This window comes from Vanacampus margaritifer, chromosome 18, assembly GCF_051991255.1.
Source record: "Vanacampus margaritifer isolate UIUO_Vmar chromosome 18, RoL_Vmar_1.0, whole genome shotgun sequence".
In the NCBI taxonomy this organism is placed as follows: domain Eukaryota; kingdom Metazoa; phylum Chordata; class Actinopteri; order Syngnathiformes; family Syngnathidae; genus Vanacampus; species Vanacampus margaritifer.
The window spans coordinates 14710354-14736375 of record NC_135449.1 but is presented as its reverse complement, the minus strand read 5'-3'; the positions used below and the strand labels follow the sequence as shown (position 1 = coordinate 14736375).

Sequence of the window (26022 nt, the reverse complement as noted above, 5' to 3'; positions counted from 1 at the left end):
TGACTGTCCTTTTACCCGGGTAGCTTCCATTTTTCTTTTTTGTCTCCTCAGACAAAACTTTTAAAAAGTTGTTTAGCAGCTTCTGCCATAAAAGCAGTAATAATGAGTGACGTGCGTCGATTTTCAAATTGACTTTTGTCCTTGTATCGGATGGGTAAAGGGGGAAGTGACGTATCGAGCCATGGAGAGCACCATTAATACTAGGCTTCTTCATCCACGCTGTCACAAGGAAAGGTACTGAAGGTCCTTCCTACCTGTTAGACTTTACAATCAGCAGTACCATTGATGTGGTGTGATGTGATGTTTTAATTTCACATTTAACAAATGTGATGATGATGCCATCTATTTACACTACTGTATTTCTCTGTTTTATTTTAACTATAGGCTACATAAGTATTTTTTTTTGTGATACATATTATTTATATGTGAGGTGTGACGATGTGTATTGCTGGTAACTCTGCGAATTTCTACACTGTGGGATAAATGAAGGTATATGTTATGTTATGTTATGTTATCTTATCTTATCTTAAAAGTTCCTTTGTGCTACTTATTATTATAATATCAAACAGTGTTCATTATATAAAAAGAAAACCCTATTGGTCAAGCTTAACATGTTATGATACAACCATTTTTAAAATAGGTTTGTTAACTAACTAACCAAACTGTGGTTAGCAAACCAAAACTAGCTTAGTTAGCTTTATGTAATGAACACAAAATAACTATATAAAGACCTAACTGACTGTAAAAGTTTAAAACAATAAAAAATAAATACACACAATTACAGATATGATAGTGTAATGTACTCAACAATAATTGGGTCATTACTAGTAGCTATTCTGTGCTATTTTAGCTATGAAACGGTTTGGTTTCTTTTAACAGTCAAAAATGTATCATTTAATATCCATCAGGGTTTATTATACTGTAAGAAAAACCTTCTGGTCCATCTTAACATGTTATGATGTAACCATTTTTTGAATAGGTTTGTTTAAATAGCCTAACTGTGGTTAGCCAACGTTTGCTGGCTGATGTTATGACTGTAAAACACAACAGGTAAGATAGTAAAATGTAATAAGACTATACATACCCAACTGAAACAATGAAAGTCACTTTGTTTTATTGAAAAGCAGTCTTTTGTTTTACCTCACATCTTTGGCACCCATTGACCACAATTTACTAATAGTAAAAAACAAAAACAAAAACAAAAACAAATAAATTATGGTACCTCTAAACCATCATATAATTTTTTTGTTTATATATATATATATATATATGGCTGAACATGTGCTTGGATAGCAAAAGGCGTGTCAAAGGTAAAACATATTCATATTAAATCGTTAGTGATGTTTTGAGTGTTTACTCGCAGGTGGGGCCATTGACTTTGCAAAAGAACCAAGGAGCAGAACGACCGTCTCATTTTGATGGTTCGTGAGCTCGAGGATCACAACTTGCAGCTTGAAAGGGAAAAGAATGATGTGGCCTTCAAATATTGCACTGTGAGTCTCTACACAGTCTACTCAGTTCTCTACTCTACCCCCCCCCCCCCCCACTTTGCCCCTTTTCAAATAGGGCTGAATTTGTCTTTAATAAGGAAATTTGAACAGGGTCATTAGACCAATTGTGGATGGTAAATGATACATGGGATAGAGATTCCTAGTTTCTCTTGCTCCACGAGACTGCTATTCTGATGTTAAGAGTTGGATTTACATTAAAGATGCAACACATCTTGCGATGTTAGAGATCAGATTGCATAATAGACACTTGCCTGACCACTCAAGATCATAGAAAGAATTGTCCTGAGGCCAGTGCTTTGATATCTTGGCTGTGTGCTAAGGGTTGTTGTCCTGAGGTCAAGCAGAACTTTGAAACAGTTTCCATTCAGGATTGTGCTGTACATTGCTGCATTCTTTCTCCCCTTAATCGCAAAGGGGACAAATCCAGGTCCAGAAAGTAAAAACCCTGCCACTGTTTGGCTATAGCCCCATGTGCTAGCTAGCTAGCTCCTAAACAAATGCCATGGGAGCTAGCTAGCTAGCACATGGGGCTAAAGCCAAACAGTGGCAGGGTTTTTACTTTCTGGACCTGGATTTGCCATATCTGCTTAATCGTGACAGTTCTTACCTCGCCCAGGTTAATGTATGTGGTTTCCTCTATCCATGTTGGACAAGTTCAGTCTGTCTCATCAGACCACAAAGTTTTGTCTAAGAGGCCTTTAGTTGCTCCAGTTTTGCTGCTGGTCCTCTGTCAGACCATTGAATTTCTGGTCATCGCCGTTTTAGTGTGTGAATTGGCTCCTTTTTCCATAACAACGTGAATACAGTATACAATGACAACCGTTCCTTCCTTTCACAGCAAAATTGTTGCAAACAGCAAGTAAATGTGGATCAAATAGACAAAGTCTCCAGATGTCCCAATTTTGCATGTGCAGAACAGATCAACCTGTAGTCATCTGAGTGTTATTTGGAGGTGGGAAAGTTCGGGACATAAGACTTGCAAGGGAAGACGAATGATTGTGGAGTGAAGCAAAGAAATGTGTCAAGTGAGGCAAGGCAAACTTGGCAAAGATCAAATTGGCTATGGACAGGATAAATAGGAAAGTCTATGGTTTATTCTCACTTACTGTATGTCCTTTTTGAGTGACTGTTTTTAGAGGCAACTTACAATTTAAGGTTTTAATAAGTAAAAAAATATATATAAATGTAAAATAGCATTCGCTGTAAGGTGGGCTATAGAGGACCAAAACTGCCCAAAAATTTAAATAAATAAAAACGGACAAAAATATGTTACTAATTTTCTGTTATTTATTTATTTATTTATTTATACTTTTGCCAATTTTGGTCCTCTATAGTGGATATCCGTCAATGACGGGCCGTAGTAACAACGATTTTGCCCACCTCTGATTATGATGATGATCCATCCATCCATTTTCTTGGCCGCTTTTCCTCACAAGGGTCGCGGGGGTGCTGGAGCCTATCCCAGCTGGCTTCGGGCAGTAGGCGGGGTACACCCTGAACTGGTTGCCAGCCAATCGCAGGGCACACAGAGACGAACAACCACACTCACAATCACACCTAGGGACAATTTGGAGTGTTCAATTAACCTGCCATGCATGTCTTTGGAATGTGGGAGGAAACTGGAGTACCCGGTGAAAACCCACGCAAGCACGGGGAGAACATGCAAACTCCACCCAGGTAGGCCGAAGCCCGGACTCGATCTCACGTCCTCTGCACTGGGAGGCGGACGTGCTAACCAGTCAGCCACCGTGCTGCCTATGATGATGATGATCATTATTATTAAAACCTGATGTGCTCGAGAAAAAAAACAAGGCAGATTCTGAATCAGTATTCAAAAAAAATTCTAGAAAATTGTACTTGATTCTCTGCTTTAAAACAGTGTAATAATGCCAACCTGCTTATATGTTTGGTCTTTATCGTGTCCCAAAAAGAATGGATTGTTGTTGTTTTGTATTTGTTATATTATATATATATATATATATATATATATATATATATATATATATATATATATATATATATATTATATACTTATTATATGTAAGTACTATTCATTTGTTCTATTGTAGTGGAACTCACTAATTTTGTTGTCTTGTTTTTCAAAGACCACAATGTACATTGAGTAGAAATAAAAATACATCATTTATCATGTGTGTAAACACAACACATTTCATTAATCTCCCGTCAAATGTTTTGTTGTATCCACACTGAGTAAAGCACAATAAGCCCTCAGTGTTCTCAGGGGAATGCTGTGGCATTGTGGGAGCCCATGTGGGTGTGAGTTCATGAGACATTTATGTCAGTTTTAATGTAGACTGAAGGGAGGGTGGACTTTTGGCATTTTTCACTTTAGATTCTTGTTTTTGCCATTTTTTTGTGTTGTGTGGTTTCAACGGGTCAAGAAATATATTTCTAGGACAAAACATTCCAATGTGAAATACTTTAGACTCACCTGTCTTTATATGACATCATGCTCGTACGACCTGTTTGATCACATCGAAGAGCTTTGGAATGAAACTATAGACGTGGTCTAGATCTCCATCTGCTGTGGACTGAGAAGTAGCTGATTTTTTTCCTGGCAACAAGCTGGATAAACATATGAGGGGCATGTTTGGATTACATCAGAAGACCTTATAATAACGCCTGACGTCTGAGAAAAGGCTGAAGATTTGACAAAGGAGACTGCGAAATAGCAACAAATAGGTGCAGAGACCAGCAGAAGAGTACCATCTACTGGATCAACATCAGTGAGTGAATTATCATCGTTCTTTTGGCCAAAATCCATCTGGAACAACAAGAAAAGCCTTGTAAAGCAGATACGTGTATCGACAAGAGGATGTCTTTAAAGTGTGCTCAGCATCGCCCCGTCTTCTTAGCTGATGCAAAAGAGACTAAGAGAAGCCAATCTGACCCTGGAACAGAACCAGAAACTGATGAACTGGACTGGGATAACTTTAGCACAACATTGGAGAACAAATTACAAAATGTAGGTAAATGTTAAATACAGTCATTGTAATTCAGTGGATCAATTGGGGCTCAAACCCCAAATTTTCCAAGAGGCTGTGTGAAATTGATTTGATAATGTCATTGATATGACAATAGTTGGGTTTCTATCCACCCATTTTCATTCTAATTTTCAAGAAATGCGAATATAAAACTGAATAGAAATGCTAGATTCGAAAAAGGGCCCAAAATTCACCCCCAAAAAGTTTTAACGCTTGGGGGGGGTGGATTTTGAAGCGTATCGAAAAAAGGAAAATGCGAATTCTGGCTATGGAAACAGGTTTTGCGAATAAACGCTGACATGACCGGATACACGTCACACGTTTTGACCGGATATTACACACAGTATAACACACGTACATTTGTAGTCCCAATTCAATGGCGGACGATAAAGTAAGGTATTTTTGGGGGGACGACAAAGCAGAAATCTTTTGGGAATTAATTAAAGAAGCGAATAAGAATGCAATTTTGGATGGAAAACAACAAAGAAACAAAGAAAACTCATACGACGCCATCGCACGGCACAGTCGCTTCCTGGTCTTCTTCTTTTAAATTACTGGTGGGTCACATCTCTATGGTGTATACCGCCACCTACAGCGGCTGAGTCCCCTCTCAATATTTGCAAAAGAAGAACAGATGGAAATGGGCAAAGGTCGCATGTCCGTTTTTGCGCATTTTCAGTAAATTTGCTTAAAAAATTTGAAACAATTGGATGGAAACCTGACTGAAACAAAGAAAACTCATACGGCGTCATCGCACGGCACAGTTGCTTCCTGGTCTTCTTCTTTTAAATTACTGGTGGATCACATCTCTATGGTGTATACCGCCACCTACAGCGGCTGAGTCCCCTCTCAATATTTGCAAAAGAAGAACAGATGAAAACGGGCAAGGGTCGCATGTCCGTTTTTGCGCATTTTCAGTAAAGTTGCTTAAAAAATTTGAAACAATTGGTTGGAAACCTGACTGATGTCAGTGGAGCCAGAATTTCAGGACACAGGACCAAACTGTGAAAAAGTAACAATTTCACATTTTTAACAGCAATAAATTAAAGTGAACAACTTTTAATGGGTTAGAGATATAAAGACATAAACAATTTATTCTCACTTTTCATGTCATTTTGTTAAAAGTTTGACATGCGCAGTAGCTCCTCTTCATGGCAATCAATAGGGCCAAGGTGGGGCGCTACATGTCAGCGCCCAAAATTCCCTGTGTCAAATCTTGGCTTGATCTTTGTGCACATAGCACATAGGCTTTGGCACATTCCCTGTTCACTGGCATTTTAACATTCTCCGCAGTCGTCAGGAATCCACTGCTGGAATTACTATTGATCTATTTCAAGTTTTATGTACCTCTGTAATTTTTTAAATAAGTTAGCTAAGACTGGTTGCCCGCATAATCTTATGCTGACTCATACATTTTATTAAATTGTTGCTCCTCCTGTCCAGTAGAGGTAGGTATTTGTCAATCGTGAACAGTCTGCACACCCATCGTCATTCAACCAAACTGCAATTGTCAATCCGTCATTTGTTAGCAAAATGGGCATCCTTTGACATTAGCTTACAATACAAATTGACCCGTTCTAGCCACTTTTCACCGTACTTTACTAGAGTAAATTTGACTCTATTTAGAGTTGGACCTAATAGACACAGTTTTAGAATAATATTTACACTTGGAAGAGGGTAAAATAAAGAATTGGAGAAAAAAAATGTAAATAAAAGCAACTCAAGGGTTGAGGAACAAACTCACAACCTTCAGCTTGGGAGACAGCCGATCTACTCTCTGGGCCACGTAGCTCCTGCTGTGTTTTAGTATATTGTTCGTGTCATGTAGAATCTTTCTAACTCCAAGAGCAAAAATTATGTCTCCTCTTGGAGGTAAGCAAACAGTAGGAGTGGCATAGCTTAAGGTTGTGACTTTGTTCCTCAACCCTTGAGTGACTTAATATTTTTTTTTTCCTCAAGTCTTTGTTTTACTCACTTCCAAGTGTAAATATTAGCCTACTCTAAAACTCTATTTGGTCCCACTATATTTAGTCTAAATAGAGTTAAATTTACTCTACAGAATTTACTGTGTACTGACCGGGTTATTGATTATTCGACTGATGGATAAAAACCCATTTCCGGCAATGCTTACTTTAATTGTCAACAAAATGGGCGTCCATTATAACAATCTGCAGTGTGGCACCACACAATGGGGTGGCGCCTATTTGTTTTTGTTGTGCATATGCAGCGCTTTTTCATTTTGGCCGTCAATGTTTTTGACGCTGTGGAAGCGTACGATTATTGTGACACGGGGTGGTGCCGATCCCACTGTTTTTTTGTTTTTTTTTAAATAAAGTGAACCGGTGGACTTCCAGTTCTTTTGTTACTCTTTTGCAGTCCCCGCTGCACCATGGCCGATCAGCCACCGCACGTTACACCATCATTGACCTTCCATCAATATTGACAGAATGCCCACCTCTGCAGACAAAGCATGTAGACCTTGCTTTGCCTCATAATTTTGGGTCTTTATTTGCGTGGTTTGCATCAAAGCCAAAAACCTCAGTTTCTCTGATGTTGTTGTGCACACTATCTATCTTAACTGATGGGGGATTTGTAAAAGCAACGGACATCACAGTGCGGACAGTGATGCTGGCTGTAACTTCCTGTTGATGTTTTCCTTTTATTTGGTTCTTACCACCCCTTGTTGTGGCTGGTCCTTCAAATGTTGACACTAAAAAAAGGAATTATTTGATATTCACTGGACTCAGGTCTCATGAATTTCATTCAAGCTATGCTAGTTTAATCTGTTGGGTCATATCTGGTATCTGCTCCAGCAGGAGGTAAACAAAATACGTTTTAAAAAGTTTGTGATTAATTTTCTAAAATTGGGTTCACTCTTTTAAAACATTAATACCACTGGGTGATAACAGTCCTGGAGCCTTCTACTAGTAGGTTTTGCAGGCACCTATTAGCCTTCATATCATTTTCTAATAATAGAAGTTGGGGAGCAGCCATGTAGAAAAGCCGACAGGGCACAGAACAAGTACTTTTATGGGGAAAAAAACTGCACATGGAAAATAGGTTGTGTGGTAATTTTGCAAATGTCCACATGTCCCGTGTACTGTTTTCTTTTACCAAATACCTTGCCTATGATGACTGGTTTGTAAGACATTAATATAAACCAGAGCAGACTTGACAATGAGATCTTTTCACTCCTGTTATGGATGGTTGCTGCTGACCATGAGCTCCGGTTTAAGGCTAAACTTGTCTATCAGGTCAGCTCCTCGCGTCACTGTGTTGATCTTTGTAGCAGAGCTATATTAAGGAAAGATTAGACTAACAAAGGGAAGGATTTCTTCTTGCTGAGGGGAGGAACACACATTTTGCAGTATATTTTGTGGTAAGATTTTTTTCCTTGGCTCTTTAATTTATGTAAGACTTGCATATTTGAAATCCAAGAGGCTTTTTATTCTAATAATTTTGCTAACTCCCATCTGTGTTATCACTCATCCACCTGACTTTGAAAGATGGATTCTAGCAATTACATCATCTTTGCTATTTTTCAAGGTTTATTTTTATCATTCATAGGCCAGTTTAGAATTGGTCTTCATCAAACTTTCTTTTATTGCCATATGAGTAACAAAGAACTCTTTCAACTTTAAGTAAAAATCTGCCTTTTCAGGATGCTATTCAACCTTCGATTTGTTCAGATTTAAACAACCCATATACAATGTTGGAATTTCAACTGCCTGTTCTGAGCAACATTTTGAGTGCAGTAAACCTTTCAACATGGTAATCGTGTAAATAAGTTAGAGTACAACTTAAGTGATGAGAATTACTTACATTACTCTAAAAACTATTATTGTCATGTTCTCCTTGGTTTATTGTCACATGTGTACTTGCGGCTAAAAGTAAGACACCTTATTGTTTTTAATGATTTCTTTCTACTGTAATCAATGGTCCACTTTGGGAAATTATGGAATTGAATATTGTATTTTATTCTTTTGTAACTACCGTTGATTATTTTAATTGTTACTTTGCATGTTTTTATTTTTAACTTAACAGTGTTATGTGTAAGGACCCTAGGAACAATTGCCATCACTCCCTTGTGGGAGTGATGGCTAATGGGCATCCTAACAAATAAACAAATAAACAAACCTCGAAGCATAAGCAGAGCTGCTTGGTCCCATATTACTCCGTTGCTAAGAATGTGGAATCTTATTTGACTTTTGGACCTGATTTATTTTTTTGCTCCCTTTTCCACTTTGTTGGATCGCTGAGTTCATGCTGAAAAGCTAGCTAAAAATAGCAGAAACTCAGAAAGGACATTAGTTGTGTAAAAACCTGTGAATTTGTTTGGTCATACAGCTTCTGTTTATTTTTTTACTTTTGAATGACATTCACTGACTGCTACAGATTGATCGTAACAAAGAATAGAGTAGTTACATGCTAGCTTGGTTTCGGGTGCAGTCGTTGCGGTGTGTACAATGTCCTTTACCATAGTTAGCGACTGTTGGCTGACGCAACATTTGGCCATCGGTTAATCACGTCAGCTTGGTGTGTCCCGATCTTAATGGTTCACACAGGTGACTTTCCGGGAGCTGCCGTTGTATCAATTGTAATTCGCACTAAAACCCTGTAATCAAATGGTGTAGTCTACCTGTTAGTTGTGTTAGTCTTCAGTAACTGTGGTCACTAACTTCCAGGAGCAGGACTCTGCCCACGTGTCAGAACTGCGCTGTGTCCAGCTGGAGAAGACACAACGTGAGCTAGAGCGACAACTATCTGGCCTGTCAGACCGTCTGGAAGAAGGGGAGGTCCGCTCAACTCAGCTGGCTCTCCACAGAGACAGGATGGAGGAAGAGTGTAACAGCCTCAGACAAGACCTGGACCAGTTGGAGGGTGCCCTTATTGCGTGTGAGCGGGATAAAGAGGTAGAGAATCGTTTCCACAGCTAGCATTTGACGTAGAGGCAGAAGAATGACGTTTTACAGTATGCGAGTGGTCTCAGCAAAGTTTAATATGAACATCTTTGAGCAGTATCTAAATTGATACATTAAAAAGGCAAGACATCTTGATTTCGCACACAATGTAAATCAATGTGCTTCATGTAAGTTAATGTAGGCCTACAACATTTAACAGAATTTACAAACAAAAGAATTAAAGACATTTAAAGGCTTTCTAAAAGTAGCTTTCTACTGTACAATTAATAAAAGAAAGTACACCCCAAGGACAAGATTTTGGGAATAAAATTGTTTTTAAAATGCTTTAAAAGACCTTAATTACAGGTATTATTCATTTGGCATCTTATTCAGCTTATGTGCAGCAAAACAGCTAAATGCTGCTTCACCATGTTTGCTTTAAACTCTGGGCTCCACTAATTGACCTGAGTCTGCAGGCGTCAGAGCCCTACTAGGTGTACATTCCATTAGCATTTCTTTAATGTATTAAAATTAACTGCAATTTACAATAAATACATAAATTTATAAGTTAACCCGTGTCAGTTTGTTATAGTTAAACTATATAATGTTTACCTTAACGTATAAATGTATAAATAATATAATGGGTAGTGGTGTGTTCTTTGCACCTTTTTTTCCTACTTAACACCCAGCCATATATTAAAGTCACTGCTTGGACATTTCAGCAGGACAGGTTAATAATCTCATAGAGAGGCCACAATGACATGTCCATTTCAGTCCCTAACTAAATGTCCATGTCTGTTTCACTGAAGTGTAATAAAGGATTAAGATTCTATTTTTGTCCAAGAATGTCCAAAGAATGCAGGGCTCCTACGTCACTTCATGCTGATGGAAAAACTTACTGCATGGTGCATATTAAGCCTCCACAAATTTTCCACACTTAATTTGAAGAGGCCTTTTAAGAGTTTAAGAGGTTAGGTTTGGAGACACGTCCTCGAGATTATGCTTTTCTTGGCTAATTGCACTCCTGTGTGGTCAAGAATTTTAGAGTGTGACTGGACACTTGTTGGACAACTGACATCAAACTCTGGGGCAAAAAAACGGTATAGCCATATTTAAAGTTTTCATAATTTTTTCTAAAATACAGTATGATATGATAAGAAGAGAAAAAAACTTTTATTTCAGTTTTCTGTTTGGTCAGATTTTATTGAGTTACTTTTCGAAGACTATAAACTCTGTTTTCATAAATAGTGCACGGAAAATTCACACATTTTAATTTCTGTGTCAGTGCAAGTCAAGTTTAGCATGTTTGGGAATTAGCTGGGCTTTACGGCGGACCAAGGGCTTTTTTTTTTCTTCTTTTATTTTACATGCCCCCAGCACACTGGACAATTTGGTGGTTGAAAGTAGACTAAACCTTAAACTGCAAAAAGGATGTCTAAGTTGTGGTGCAGGTGATATAATGCAATTTTGGTGAATATGATCGAGTTGTATGCAGACACATTCTAAACTCTGCAGATATGTGTGGTGGATGTAATTGAATTTCGTTCATAAATTTGACAACAGATTATATCAAACCTTTTCAATCATTGTAGAAATCACTTCATTGAATGCATTCTTTTCATTAAAATCTGTTGTATTTTGAAAATCACCCTCCTTGGTTGCAGCACAGCTATGGGGGGATCTCCAAGTGCCCACATTTGTAATTCACCATTGGAAAGACGTGCATGCAATTTTTTGAGACATTTAGATCTTCACAACAATAAAACCATATTTGAACCTACAGTATAGTATATCAACCTTTGCTAATTCTATAATATGTGGATATATTGAAAATGAACTTAAAATAATGTCTAGTCACAGTATGTCATGATGTGATGCATTTTGAGTTGGAACTCCTGAATCATTGTTGTCATTGTTTTCCCCCCATTGCAGCTAGCTATGGAGGACCTGCACAGTGAGGAGGAGAAGGTGGATCTGTTGAGCCAAGAGAAAATCCAAATGCAGAAGCAAATAGAAGACGTGAGTACTTCCTGTATGAACTTGACAGATTTAAAATTCATCACAATGATTACTTCAGTGTCTTTCATACTCCCCCTTTTAAGTACATATGGTCTAATTGCTCAACCAAAGAATAGTTTAATATATTTTGTCAATCTGATTAAAATTGATTCAGCAATGTCCATTCATCCTTAGAGAAATTATCCCTATACTTGTAATCAGTTTCACTTCATCATGATTATTTGTATGAACAGTACAATTCTGGCTCTGCATGCAACATTACTGTAATATAGCAATTGTAATCTTACATGAAAACAAATTTGGATTCCTTATGAATATTGATCTGTTCAAGCTGAAATTTGGAAACGTCGCTTTCCATGCTATGAACAGAGATGGGAAAAGTGCTGACATTCTCTACTTTAGTAAAAGTACAATTATTTGTGTAAAAATCAACAACAACAACTTTGGTAAAAGTAAAAGTACTCACTCAAACAAATACTCAAGTAAAAGTAAAAAAAAAAGTACAGGCTCTGAAATGTACTTCACGAGAAGAAGTAAAAAGTAATTTTACTGGATGTTTTCCTCCTACATCAATTTGAAAAATATTAGCTAATGCTGCAAAAATGGGTATACATCAGCCAATTGACTCTCTGACTTAAATTCAAATTATCCTCTCTTGTGGCAGCAAGCATTGCCCTCATATTTACAGGTTGTTCTAATTTAGTCAATTGCACATCATGTAAGTGCGTGTCCTACAGCCAATCACAAGCTGGGATGTATGGGACTATGTGAAACGCTTCCTATGATTGGCGGAGCCAGGAGACATTGACGGCTACTTTTTCTGCCAGTTCAAGTATTTTAATCGTTTTCATGCATTAAAAAAAAAAAGGGAAAAAAAAGGAAACAACAAAGTACTGAAAAAACTACTCAAAGTAATGAAGTCTTTGTATTTCGTTACTTCCCATCTCTGGTTATGAATTACCCCTATACACCAAATTTAATTCCCTTTTCATTTCCATTTCATATTGGAAGGGTTGGGGTTTCAAAATGCAATTTTTCTGGATGATCTGAGGCAGAGTGACCCGCATATGAGTTATAGTTGATCTATTCTAACTCTACTATTACTGTACTGATCTATTGTACCTGTATACCCATCCATCCATCCATCCATCCATTTCCATGACCACTTTTTCCTCACAAGGGTCGCGGGGGTGCTGGAGCCTATCCAAGCTGCCTTTGGGCAGTAATCGGGGTACACCCTGAACTGGTTGCCAGCCAATCGTACCTGTATATCAATACTGTAAATGCATGCGAACGAAAACATAAACCCAGACTAACCATCAGTCTATCCATTTACTTCTGCTGGTATGGGGCGGATGAAAGTGACCTAAGCACATAAGCTCAGATTTCCCTCTCCCCAGCCAGTTTATTTAACTATTTTCCCCAACTAGGAGAAATCAGTCCACTCTTTTTTGACCTAAAGGTGAATCTCATCCCAACCTCTTAACACTCAATTGTGAACTGCTCAAATGAGAGTTGACAATTGGCTGCGCCCAACTATTATGTCCATAAAGGTTATGAACATAATTGGTGAGCAAGAGCAACATTGGTCCAACCTTCACCAGAAACTAATCGGGTTTACTGCAGCCCAAACTCTGACGAAAAGGCTTGTATGTAGAAGATCCCAAAGTCCACAAAGAATTGTTGGGTGAACTTCCATATACCCCTCAGGACCCTTCTGAGTGTGAAGAGCCGGTCCATTGTTTTAGGGCCGAGACAAAAATAACCCTGTTCATATCTGTGGTTCAACTTCCCGATGGACTGTGGGACTGGTCCTCTCAATCACACCCTTCAAATCACAAATCGTCAAATCACTGTCATTGCCATGAGCATTGAATTTCCCAGAAGAATGAGGAACTCCCCAGTGAAAGCAGTCTGAGCTGCTGTTTGGTGCATAGGCACAAACAAAGTGTTACATGAGAAATAAAGAAATGGGATTTTCTGTCATTAGAACAGAGCATACACAGTCAGAATCAGTCCATGCGAACTATCAAAATAAAACAAACTATACACATACAATCAACTGCTGTGTCAAATGTGATCACGTGGCTTGTTTGTAGCTGGAGTATCAGCTGGAGCAGGAGCGCTATCAGCGTGAGGAGCTGGAGAAGAACAGTAGGAAGATGGAAAGTGACAACTTGGGCACTCAGGAGAATATGGAAGGGGTGGACAAGACAAGGAATGGTCCAGAAGAGGTCATCAAAAGGTCAGATTTCGATTTTTACTCATGTTCTTCAGTGCACATTGAATGTTGTTTGTATGTGCAAGTTGGTGGTCATTTTTTTGTTTCTATAGAAGGTTGTATCTTAGAGGACTACCATGCCGTGTAATGATATCCTCACTGATGATAACATTTTGGGGTAAACAAGTAATAATATTGAAAATAAGATTTAACAGAGGCTCCAGCAAGATCAAACGATCCTAAATGAGTCTAGGTCCAGTCCTGTAGGTAGCAGTCATGTGAATCATAATTTAAGTGTCAACAGAAACAACAAAAAAGATTAATGTGTTAATTTTGTCAACAAAAACTAAAAAAATATATTTTTGTCAACACACATTTTTCACCAGACGAAAAACTAGACTAGACTAGACTAGACTAAAACCTTCATTAATATACAATAACTAGGACTAAATCAGTATGCTTTTTCGTCAACTAATGAAGACGAGATTAAAATGTACTTCACGAATAAAAAACTGGACTAAAATCTATGGACATTTTAGTTCATGAACAAATATGAGACGAAAATTATGTGATTGATTATATGATTTTGTAACACTGTGACACTGTCATGTGACACACAGTGAAACATGTTCTTTCAAATCTGCAGCTAGCGAATGCAACATACACAAACACATGGGACAGACAGGAGGTGAATTCAGGATTAACAACAAAAAAAAAGTAAATTATAGTAATAACGTAGCATTCATCCAACGGCTATAACGTTCCAACAATAATGTTAATCCGACCGCTAACTAATGCTGGCTAATTTACTAGCTCGTAGCATGGAGCCAGAGTAGCCACTGTAATTGTGTGTGAAGTTGTTTTTCATCAAAACAATGAGATGACTTAATCTGAAATGTTCAACATAATCTGCTGACAAAAAAATATACTGGGGTAAAATGACTGTCCTGACTAAAACTAGAATAAAACGTTGACAGCTGACTAAATCTAGACGAATAAAATTATATTTTATTGGACTAAAATAAAGACTAAAATGTTAGATTTATAGTCGACTAAATAAAAATGGGATGAGTTTGACTAACTATGCTAAAAACTAACAAGCGTGATTGAAACTGGACTAAAACTGAGACTAAATAAAATGTCTGATAAACCTAACACTACAACTGGATGAAACAAAATTTCCTTCAGTTAAACCAAAACAAAAGAGAAGAAAAGAAGATCGCTATTAAAAAACACCTGAAATCACTGTCTTTAGAAACTAAAGACCAAGCCCGGACACTTGGGGTGCTGATAGACTCAGACCTGACTTTCAGCAATCATATCAAATCAATCATCAAAAGTCTTTTACCAGCTGAAAAACATCCAGACTGAAGGGTTGCAGGCTTCAAGCAGGCCAGGAAAAACTTATCCATGCTTTTATCTCCATTACATTAGAATATTGTAACGGTTTTCTATCTGGACTCCTTCAAATGGCATCAAATAGCTGCAGCTGCAAAGAAATCAGAACATTTTATTCCTGTTCTAAAGGCTTTACACTCGCTCCCAGTCAGCTGAACAATAGACTTTAAAATTTTGCTCTTGGTCAATGAATCACTGAATGGTTTGAGTTGCGAACACAATAAAGAAATGCTGATTGAATATAAACCGAGTAAGGCTCTGAGGTCTGCAGACTCGGGTCAATTAGTCGAGCTCCAATTTCAAAGTAAAAGTGATGAAGCGGTATTGACCTGTTATGCTGCACGGTAAATGGAATAAGTTGCCAACAGAAGTAAAATCAGCCCCAACTGTAAATACTTTTAAATCCAGATTAAAAATGTTTCTTTTTTTCCCCCATACTGTTGATGAGTGTCTTTTCAACATTTTAAAATCAATTTCACAGTACCGTCTGATAGTAATTTTAGAATCCTTTTTGTATTTCTTTAGTCTTCTGTTAATGTGTTTAAATGTTGTTAATGTACATTCTTCGAGTAATTTAATACATTTTATTTTCTCTGCTTTCCTTCTGAATGTCATTAGTTGTTGTGTTTGTGAATGCTTTTCGGTGTTGTGTCTTTGCTTGTGTGAAGCACATTGATTTGCATTGTGTAGGAATCGTGCAATATAAATAAAGCGGCCTTGGGGACAGCTGTGTGCTGACTGCCATTTAACATGAGTTTGAATAGGATTGGTTGAGTCTGAATACAGCCATATTCCCAGTTGCAAGAGGGTGTACACACTTTTGCAACCACTTTATCTCAGCAGTTGTTTTATCTATTTTTTGAATTTCCACTTAATGTTATTTTAATTTGAGTTGTACAAGTTATACTGTAGGTCGTATTATTGGTGGGAGAAGTTTAGAAATTATTTATCTTGGTGTTATTTACCGGTAGTATTATTTACGATCTTTTTTTTTACGTCACAATAACTTCAAGATCCTATATACTGTATCTGCTAGCATGCTCTAAGCATTATGTACATTATTATTCAACAAGAAAAAAAAATCTTAAAATCTCATCCATCCATCTTCTTAACCGCTTTTCCTCACAAGAGTCGCCTATCCCAGCTGGCTTCGGGCAGTAGGCGGGGTACACCCTGAACTGGTTGCCAGCCAATCGCAGGGCACACAGAGACAAACAACCATCCACACTCACAATTACACCTATGGACAACTTGGAGAGTTCAATTAACCTGACATGCATGTCTTTGGAATGTTGGGGGAAACCGGAGTACCTGGAGAAAACCCACGCAAGCACGGGGAGAATATGCAAACTCCACCCAGTAAGGCCGAAGCCTGGACTCGATCTCACGTTCTCTGCACTGGGAGGCGGACATGCTAACCAGTCATCCACGTGCCGCCCCTTAAAATCTCATTGCGAACATAAAGTTATTAAAAAGGAAGACCAAAAAAAAAAAAGGTCAATGCATTTTCCATTGAAGCGAGGACTACCATGGTGTGACATACTGTATATTCATTTTGAAAATATTTCCAAACCAGTGGACTATAAAAAAACATCTTGTCATTCCTATAATGAACCTCTCGTGAAGCATGAATGCTTAAACTCTGACATGCTGGAAGATGTCTTCTCTTTTGAGGTTTACTATCCACCCACATGCACTCACTAATAAGAGCAAACAGAGTCAACCACAGTAACAACTGTCATAATACGCACTCTCTGACACGCTCTGTGCACACCAATGAGCACTTTAATCTGCATTAGAATGTTTCAACCCGCCGGTCATTATGTTAAAAGGTTCTCTGTCACTCTGATCATTAATAAAAGTGAATGAGTCACTCTGTTGCTAAGATACTGGATTTTTCAAACAGTCCATGACTTAAGCTAATATGAAACCTGTCACTCATTTAATATTTTTTTCCATTTTATTGGCATTACATGTGTCTAAGATCATTTTGTGCATGATTATATTATGACGGAAAAATATGTGCACTCTCCTCAACCTTATGTACACCTGCATAGTCTAAAATGTTCCAATGCAAAGTAAGGACAGTTTGTTATTGTGTTAACAAATCTATTGGGAATTAAATTCATATAGTAATCAATTAAAAATTGTAAACTGGAAATAAATTAATATACTGTTAAATTACAAATGACAAGTGACAGTGTCACCCAAAAGTGAGAAAGCAGAACTGAGAGGACAGACGTGGCTCCCACACACATAACAGCTGATATAGAGCAAGTCAAATAACTCATAACATTCATTTTGAATAAAGATGATGGCATTTTCTAATGCCAAGGCTTGTTTTATGACAGGTAATAAAAGCTCCCTCTCAGGAGTGTGGCTCATCACACAAATGTGATCTCTTTCAGACAGATTGACTTCATGTTAAACTTATTGACAGCACTATTGCTTCATCACTTCCAAGTGTGAACTCATTGTCATTCGAAGATAGAGAGAGCCTGATGTGCAGCTGATATTGTACTTAAGCTTGTTGTTAGGCCTCCGGATCTTTTAATGGACTTTTCACATGAAGCTGCTGATCTGTTCTTCAGAAATTGATACAAAAATGATAGACTATTAAACACACTCAATATTTGCTATCACGACTCTTGTTGTGGTCATCACAGTATTCGGCCAATCCACGGGCTTCGTCATTGTCATGTGGAATGGAATAAAAGACAGTTAGGAAATGACTTTAAACTCATGCTGTTGCTGGGCACAAACGGAGAGCAAGTGGTTGCTATTATACGATAGCATCTGGTTTGACGGGAGGATATTCAACAATGTATATGGAGATGTTTGTATGTGTGTATAGGGTATTGTGCTTGTCATGATGAGGGAATACCTCACACAAATGTCATGTTTAAAGGGTTTTCTCAGATCGTGCGCAGACTTGAGCTTGACCCAAGCCCGGGAAAGTAGGACTTGAGGAGAATCTCAAAAACATATGTATTACCAAAAAAATAAACAAACAAACAAAAGAAAACAAAGGTTTGGTATAGCAAAAAACAAAAAACAAAAAAAACTGTTAAGTAAATTAAGACATTAAATTTGGGACGCTGATGCCTTGATCTGGATGAAATGCAGGATGTTGATGGAGTTGACGTATTGAAACGTAAGGAACACCCAAAAAAAAAAAAACTAAAACCAATGACAGGTTGACTAAAAATGAGTAAAAATGTCATAAAAACACACATACAAGAAACAAAAATATTAAAAGCACACATTACTAAGAACACATTGATGAATCACTGCTTAGTATCGACAATTTGTGCGTCTAACCAATTAATTAGGCATTTCGAGTCTGTGATTCACTGTACAACCATATGATGATAAAACTGGCATTTGTCTATCTGTTTTTGGATTATGTGCATGTAGTTTCAAATCAAATACTTTTTCAATATAGGTTGGACATGGAGATAAACAGTACTCGCTCCAAGCTTGAAGCTGAAGAGTCCCTCAGTAATGGACTGCAGAAGAAGAGCAAAGAACTGCAGGTAGGGTTGGTTACATTCTTTAATGCAGGACGTGTCTATTATCACCTTTTTCAGAACTGGACAAAAACGATATTACCTTTCTGGATTATTTTCTCTTTTTTTTTTAAACTTGTGGCTTTTGTGTGTATGTACAAATTTGTATTTGAGGAATACATGGAAGATACAAATTCAAACTTTGGGGTCATTTCTATTTGATTTTGTCCATCCAATTCAGTTTTCATGATTATATTTTCCGCAACCGGTATTCCTTATGATTTATCTAAAACAGAAAGTCTTGTAATTGCCTTTCATGAGGCTTAATTGAGAATTATGGGAAAAATTGCAGTTTTACCTACAAAAACAGACTAGTAAATAACAATTGCACATATGAGTGACTGGAATTCTAACCTGCACTTTTAACTGGTACGTAGCTGGAGGCCCGTTTGAGTAAGGGCATGCCGTGCTGTAGTTTACAGAGCAGTAAGTGATGCATTCCTGCTTTTCAACAGAGCTGCTGGGCTCATTTCACAGATCCAGTCATGTTCGGGGAAGGTTAAAACACAAACTCAAAGTGATAAGCATCTACTACTTCCCGACAATGGTGTAACTTGTGAAAGGGGAAGCAGCAATTTGCTCCCTTTTTAAGACCTGCAATTAAGATTTGTTTTTAGATATCTTGCCAAACCACACCTATATAAATTGTGTTAACTCTTAATTATTTTTGCTGATAATGTTAGGGTAGATAGATGTGTGTGCTTAAAAAGAAGCACTTACTATAAGTAATTTTGAAGTAATAAAGTAATTGCAAGTTTTACAAAAGTGTCTCTTTTGAAAAAAGTAGGGGGAAAGCATTCATATGTAACAGTCTTACTCAATCTGCACCATCTGGACACATCCAAACCACTATGGCATTAACAATGGTGCAAAAGAACAGCATCATAAATCTCAAATAGCCACAAAATGAAGACAATATTACTGAGTAGAGTAAACTGGTGAGGAAGTCCTTTTGGAAAATCACCAGTGAAATGACATCTACAACCAAAAATGATACAGTTGCAAATGGACATAACAGTGACCAAAAAAAAAAAAAGTTTGTCACGTGACATTATCTTTTAAATTTGTTGTCAAGATGCTCTTACCATAAAATCCCGTGCGTAACACCTAACAGTGTATAACAGGGGTGGGCACACTCGGTCCTCGAGGGCCGGAGTCCTGCAGGTTTTGGATGTTCACCAACACAGCTGATATATGATTAGCTCATCAGCAAGCTCTGCATAAGCTTGGTAACGATCCTGTTGATTGGAATCAGCTGCGTTGCAGCAGGGAAAACTCCCAAAACCTGCAGGACGCTGGCTTTCGAGGACAGAGTTTGCTTACCCTTGTTGTATAACGTGGTCCCCCGATTTGCTGGTATCTTGAATAAAGATTCAGAACAAGGTGTACTGTAAATGCTTACATACATTCTCTGTTCCCATATCTATAATTAAGGTCTTTCAACGTATTTTTAAAATCACATTTTCAAAAGTGTTGTTCAAGCGCTGTATAGGCTCTTTTAGTAATTTTAGTGAGCTATTTTTTGTTTCTTCGTTTTGCTTTTAAACCTCTAACCCTGTTTATAACTACTTTTAAATGTTGTACTTTTAATTGCAGTATATGAATTAGTTATGTTGTGTACGAAATGTGGTTTGAATCAATGATTCTATGTTTTTATAACAACATTTGCATAACGTCTAATTAATTTGTGAATTTTTCATTTGTTAAAGCAACAGTGTGTAGAATTTTGTGCTATCTAATGGTGAACTAATAGAAGGCAACTGTAGTGGCTCAGTCCATCCTAAAGCCACTGAGGGTGCAATAGACATTTGAAGTGTTTGACGCACTTGATCGCTTTGTTGGAAAAATAGTCTTTTGCCAGCAATAAGCACAATGTGCCCAACTCCTAGCGACCCTAACAGCGGTATAAAAACTGTATTGCTCCAAGTTAATTACACACCTGTAGCTGATGAGCACCTGTTGGCTTAAATAGGCTTAAGTAGGAAACCTGGGTTACACCTAAGGGCCATCTTGGTGACCCGCATGCTACAACACGAAATGGCTCCTACAGCAACAATTTTGAGAGACCACACTTTGCATGCCTACCACCAATTACTACCAGAAGGGGTTATGCAATTAACCTGGACTTCACTCAGCCTCGGCAGTAAACGTAGGAGACCTGGAAAATGATGGTCGGCCAATGTGATCATACAACGCATTTTCGTGTTTATTTTGAAAAGTACTGGACGGCGTTCGGAACTTCCCTTTCAAACGCCGGACCGCGCTTTTCAAATATAAACGCAAATGCGTTATATGATCACATCAGCCAACCATATTAACGGAACCTCATATTTCAGTGCTGCTTAGTTGATCCACAACCAACACGGTCATTTTTGGCAAGTCCCGTAGCGATTGTATGTAAAAAAGTGCAATTTTCCAGGTCTCCAATTTTACTGCTGTACGCCGGAAGTGAGTCATCCAGTTAGCTGAACGCTTCCGAGGTTGGTGCACTGGATTGAGCGAGCAACCCAGCGAGCAGGAGCTAGCGGGAGCAGCAAACGAGAGTGGCTAGTGGGAGAAGCTAGCAAAAGGGAACGAGAGCAAATCTGCGGTAGCCCACTCTGTGATGACCACCTGCAGGCCCCTGCTGTGGAAGGTACATGGTGGTCACAGTGGGTCTGCCACTAGCTGCAAGCACCAACAGAGGCTAACTACGTTAGCGAAGTTCTTCTCCTTTGGCTATCCATAACTGAAAGATGGCAGCACGACCTATCTAATAACTACAATTATTACAATTATAAACTACGATTATATCGATAGAAGATATTTGTATTAGCGATAACAGCAATATTATGATAGTGTGATTGCCACAATATTGTCGTCGTCATGACACGATATTAAAAGCAGCACATCTGTTTAAAAAAGTCAGGTTGATTTCCATTTGTGCAGTTTTAGCACCCTCTGATAGCTAGTTTTTTTAGTGCAGTTTAATTTTCACAAGGCAAGTTTTGGCCGTTCTATGTTTAAAATTCACGCTAATGGTCAGATGAAGGGGAACGTAATATGCTTGTGAACCGAATCAATAAGTGGAGGAACTCAATGTGTGCGTGCATCAGCAAGTAAGTGCCTCAATATTGTAGCCTAGGTTGTTTATATGCATTGGTGTTATGTACAAATGCACAATATTGTGTGTGAGTTTTTTAGTTTCATTTTTTTTTTTTACAATATTGTGACCTTTTTTTAATATCGCCAACCTCCCCACAATATCGTGATAATTATCGTATTGTGACCTTCATATCGTGATAATATCGTATCATGATGTTTGGATATTGTTACATCCCTAGTTTGGATATTATTGAGATTTATAGTGGGTTTTTAAAATGAATGAATGATTAGTTCCCCACTAGATGGCACCAAATCCTGCACACTGTCACTTTAACCGGTGGGCAGTATTTTATTTTGAAATGTCTTGGGCAGAAACAACAAAAAGCCAAAAAAATGTCACAATAACGCCTAGGGGTTAATAGGCTCCCTGTATAACACCCCCAACCCTTGATTTGGAGTTTTCTTTCTTTCTTTTAAATGTGTTATTCATGACAATTTACACTACAGTACTGTAAGGGTGCAGTAATTCAGTCATTGGATGTTGAGAGAATATCATCCAGATTGCATGCCTTAATTTTTCATGGCTATTCCTTCACAACAATATTGGCTAAGCTCATAGTGGTTTTATTATGTGGTTGTAAAGCAGTTAGGTTAGCAAGGGTCATTGCAGTCTGAGAAAATGAAGTTCTTTTTATCCCAAAGGCTCTTTGGTTTAAAACTTGTGGTTAAAAATACAACATGTCTGATTTAACTGCCGCAAAGTGGGACCATAAACCCAAATCACCCACGTTTTATGGATGATAAAAAGTCAACACAGTTTTAAAAATGTATTTTTCCATACTGTTTATCTCATTTATCCACTTCTTCAAATAGGCATCATATCATATTTATATCTCCAGCAAAATGCTTCAACTAGGTCAAAAGAACCTGTTGTCACCTGTTGATGTCTCAAGCCAGGCAAACAGCCGTAGATGACTTTTAGAATCCCTTCGCTGCCATCTGAAGACATTTAAAAAGAACAAAGTGGTAAATTCCAGCAGTGTTGCCGAGGACCTGAGCATGTGTGGACAGTATGGCGAGCTCTTGTCTGCTCTGCAGGAGGTCCGCCAGGCTCGGTGTTGACGATCCCCGAGCGTTACTTGCAGTTGTTTGGCTTGTGTTTTCCCCTTTGATCGACTCAGGGGGAATCACGGAGGATATTACTACCCACGCCTGCTGACAATCCCATCAGACATGGAAGAAGAGACCTTAGCTACAGAGGCCACATCTGATTGTAATTCATGGCCAATTTTTCATGCTGGGGAGGGGGGACAGATAGTGAGATCAAATGCATCAAGCGTTTTCAACACTGTTCTTGTCTATATTGTTCAAAGGTCAAAAATCTTCTAAGTCATTGTAACTTATACATAGTAACTCATCTAAATTGTATGTATCCACTGGGTCTGCGATCGTGACACTGTTGTGTTCTCTGGATGCCGCAATGTTTATTTTGAGGTTTAGGAAAGGAGAAACAAGAAACAGAGATGTGAATGGTGCTGCGCGTGTCTGAGAAAAGAGACCGTGCACGCAAAGGGGGTGTGGACAGAAACCGGGCTGCAGGGCTTTAACAGTGTGTGTGTGCATTCGTGTGTGTGTGTGAGAGTGAGACAAGTCAGTCAGTCACGCTGCTGCGTAACCATGGCCGTTCTCTCTGCAGACGTTCTTCGCTGGCATGTGAGTTACGTACTGTTTTTAGTTTTCTTTTTAAAAATGTTTTTTCAAAACTTGCCGTTAACTTCAAGAAGCTAGTTTTTTTTTTTTTTTACTTTTAAAATGTCCTGAATATTCTTTACCATTTATAAAATATCACTCAATGAACTCTAAAATGTGTTTGCACTGTGAGTAGCAAGTAAATGTCTTTCACCTGTGTTGTTGTGGGAATGGCCTCGGGCTATACGCCCTGTCAGACACATTTCCTGACAATATGACATGGGATCGAGGTTGCAGACAACATGACACAACATGGAGAGATGAACTCCTCTGGGAGGAAATAGCAATTTATTCGTATTAGTAAAACAAAATGCAGCTTTGGCTTGAGGTTAACTGATGACAGCGCTAGTGCGTTGCTGTTGATTTATTGACAATCCGTCATTTTTATTTCCATGAATGCAATAATGCAATTCTCTAGTATAATAGTGCACATTTGTGGGTTGCATGAAGACGTTTTACCAGTGATGGGGGCTTTTAAAACTTGATCTATGTGGGTTTTGCCATGTAACATATCTGTTGTTATGAAAATACCCTCCTGAGAAATTGTAAATATAAGTCTTTTTTTTTTCAAGTTCAGCATTCTGTTTGAATGTAAAAGAAAAGACAAATGACTGAACTTTCGTTCATTGAAATCATTCAGGTACTTCTTGTGCATTGTTAGCTCAACCAATCAGAGGACGTGAAAGTGCTGATGTTACTCTGAGCCTGTGCAAAGGTGTAGGTGTGGTGAATCTAAAATTAAATAGGGCAAGTCAACTTTAAACATTTTTTGACAATAATATGTTAAATGTGACCTCACTGGTCTAAGCATGACGTTCTGATTAAGATTACATTTGTGGAATATGAGTTATGCAGCAAAATCCAGCCGTCTGTATCCATCTCATGGGGCGGCCATTTTGCCATTTGATTTCGACTGAAGATGTTATCAGAGTTTCTCAGGGCTCAGAAAATGACCAATCACAGCTCACCTGTTTTCTGAAGCTGAGCTGTGATTGGTTGTGACCTGAGACCTGAGCAACTGTGATGTCATTTTCACTCGACAGCAAGTCGTAAAATGGCTGCCTCTTGACATAGATAAGAAATGCTGGATTTTGCTGCTTAACCCATATTCGACTAACGCAATATTAACCAGAATGATATATTTAGACTAGTGGGGCTGCATAGAACATATTATTGTCAAGAAATTTGGGGGGGGTGGGTTGACTTCCCCTTTAAAAAAAATATATATAATAATAAAAAGTGGCATAAGCAAGCACATTTAGGATTTTAAAGGCCCTGTGCAGATTGAAGTTGAAGTCTGACAAAACATCAACATGCACACGAATAGAAGCTGGACAGCCAAGATACAGACATTATGAAATGAAGATAACGGAATGATGGCATAAATGAATACAAGATGTAAATGAAGGTTAGGCCAGCACAAATATTGTAGTATTATATCAAATTGAACCTAAAGGATGAAAAGAATAGTACTGCCATTCTATAAGATTCCTTAGTGGTTATAATCTTAATTCTACATTTGTAAAGTGCCCTTCAATATCGACACTGACTGGTAAATGCAAAAGAAAAAAAAAACAATAATACAAATTCCTCAAATGTCAGGAACGGCTCCCAAACCGGACGTAGTAGACCCTGCCCTTGGTCAGAATACCGACAATGATTGTGGCTACAGACATTCTTGCTCTAAATTGCTACCTGAGGAAAATCCAGAGGCACAGCAGATTGTCGGAAACCGACCGAGTGACCACACAAGAACTGCCCTGAAATAGCAAACAATCTGCTGGGGTTACATTCCCATATCGCCAACGCGATGCACAAGATAACACAAAACGTCTCATCTTCTAGTTCTTTTGCTGGACTCAAATCCATTCCAACTCTGTGTCTCTTTAGGCCCGCATTGAGGAGCTGGAGGAGGAGCTGGAAGCTGAACGGGCCATAAGAGCAAAGGTATGATGCATGACTGTTTACCATAGCAACGGTCCTCTCCGCAAATGAAAGAAAGAGCAGATGTGCAAGACAGATAAGGAGCATCTCAAAATTGAGCCGAGCTCAGCTTGAGTCATCAATCCGGTGGTGCCGAAAGCTATTTGATGGAAACGATGAAGAAGAGCGCTGTTCACCCCAAACTATCTGCACCTGTCACAATAAAAATACATTGTGTTCTAATTAAGAGACATGGTAACCTTCCACAGATTTAGAGCCGTTTTGCTCTCTTTCTGCCCGAGCCAAGAAAATTATGTCTTCATCATCATTTGGTTAAAATTGCACAAAAAATCCTCCCCCAAAAAATTCAGTGCAGAGTCTTTGCGCAGGATTTTAAATTGTCTTTTTTAAGTCATCCAGTGACTGCTGCATGAATCTTAATGTCGAAATTCAGGGATACTTGTACATCAGTTATCAAGAAATGTTTAGCATTTGGTACAGTTAGTCCTTTGTTCTTTTCTTAGTGCCACTGAAATAATTGCTTCCAATAGTAGAGTGACCAGCTTTTCGAAATGAAAAATCGGGACACAAAATTTTAACTGAAAATCAAATATACAATTTTATATCAAATGTAATCGCTTG

The 26022-nt window shown here is 38.2% G+C and overlaps 1 protein-coding gene across 3 annotated transcripts in view; it reads left to right on the top strand.

Moving 5' to 3' along the window:
- The window catches only part of LOC144038822 (myosin heavy chain, skeletal muscle), a 50801-nt gene that overhangs the window by 5763 nt on the left and 19016 nt on the right, over nt 1-26022 (top strand). Inside the window, exons 1-6 of one of the 3 annotated variants that reach the window (XM_077551570.1) lie at nt 7799-7895; nt 9202-9429; nt 11350-11436; nt 13536-13681; nt 18501-18591; nt 25348-25404. In XM_077551570.1, the coding sequence (XP_077407696.1) occupies nt 9349-9429; nt 11350-11436; nt 13536-13681; nt 18501-18591; nt 25348-25404 (462 nt within the window). In that variant the 5' untranslated portion in view covers nt 7799-7895; nt 9202-9348. Of the gene's footprint in view, nt 1-7798; nt 7896-9201; nt 9430-11349; nt 11437-13535; nt 13682-18500; nt 18592-23355; nt 23422-25347; nt 25405-26022 lie in introns of those variants that run through there. The other 2 variants (XM_077551569.1, XM_077551571.1) reach the window with 2 other exon arrangements.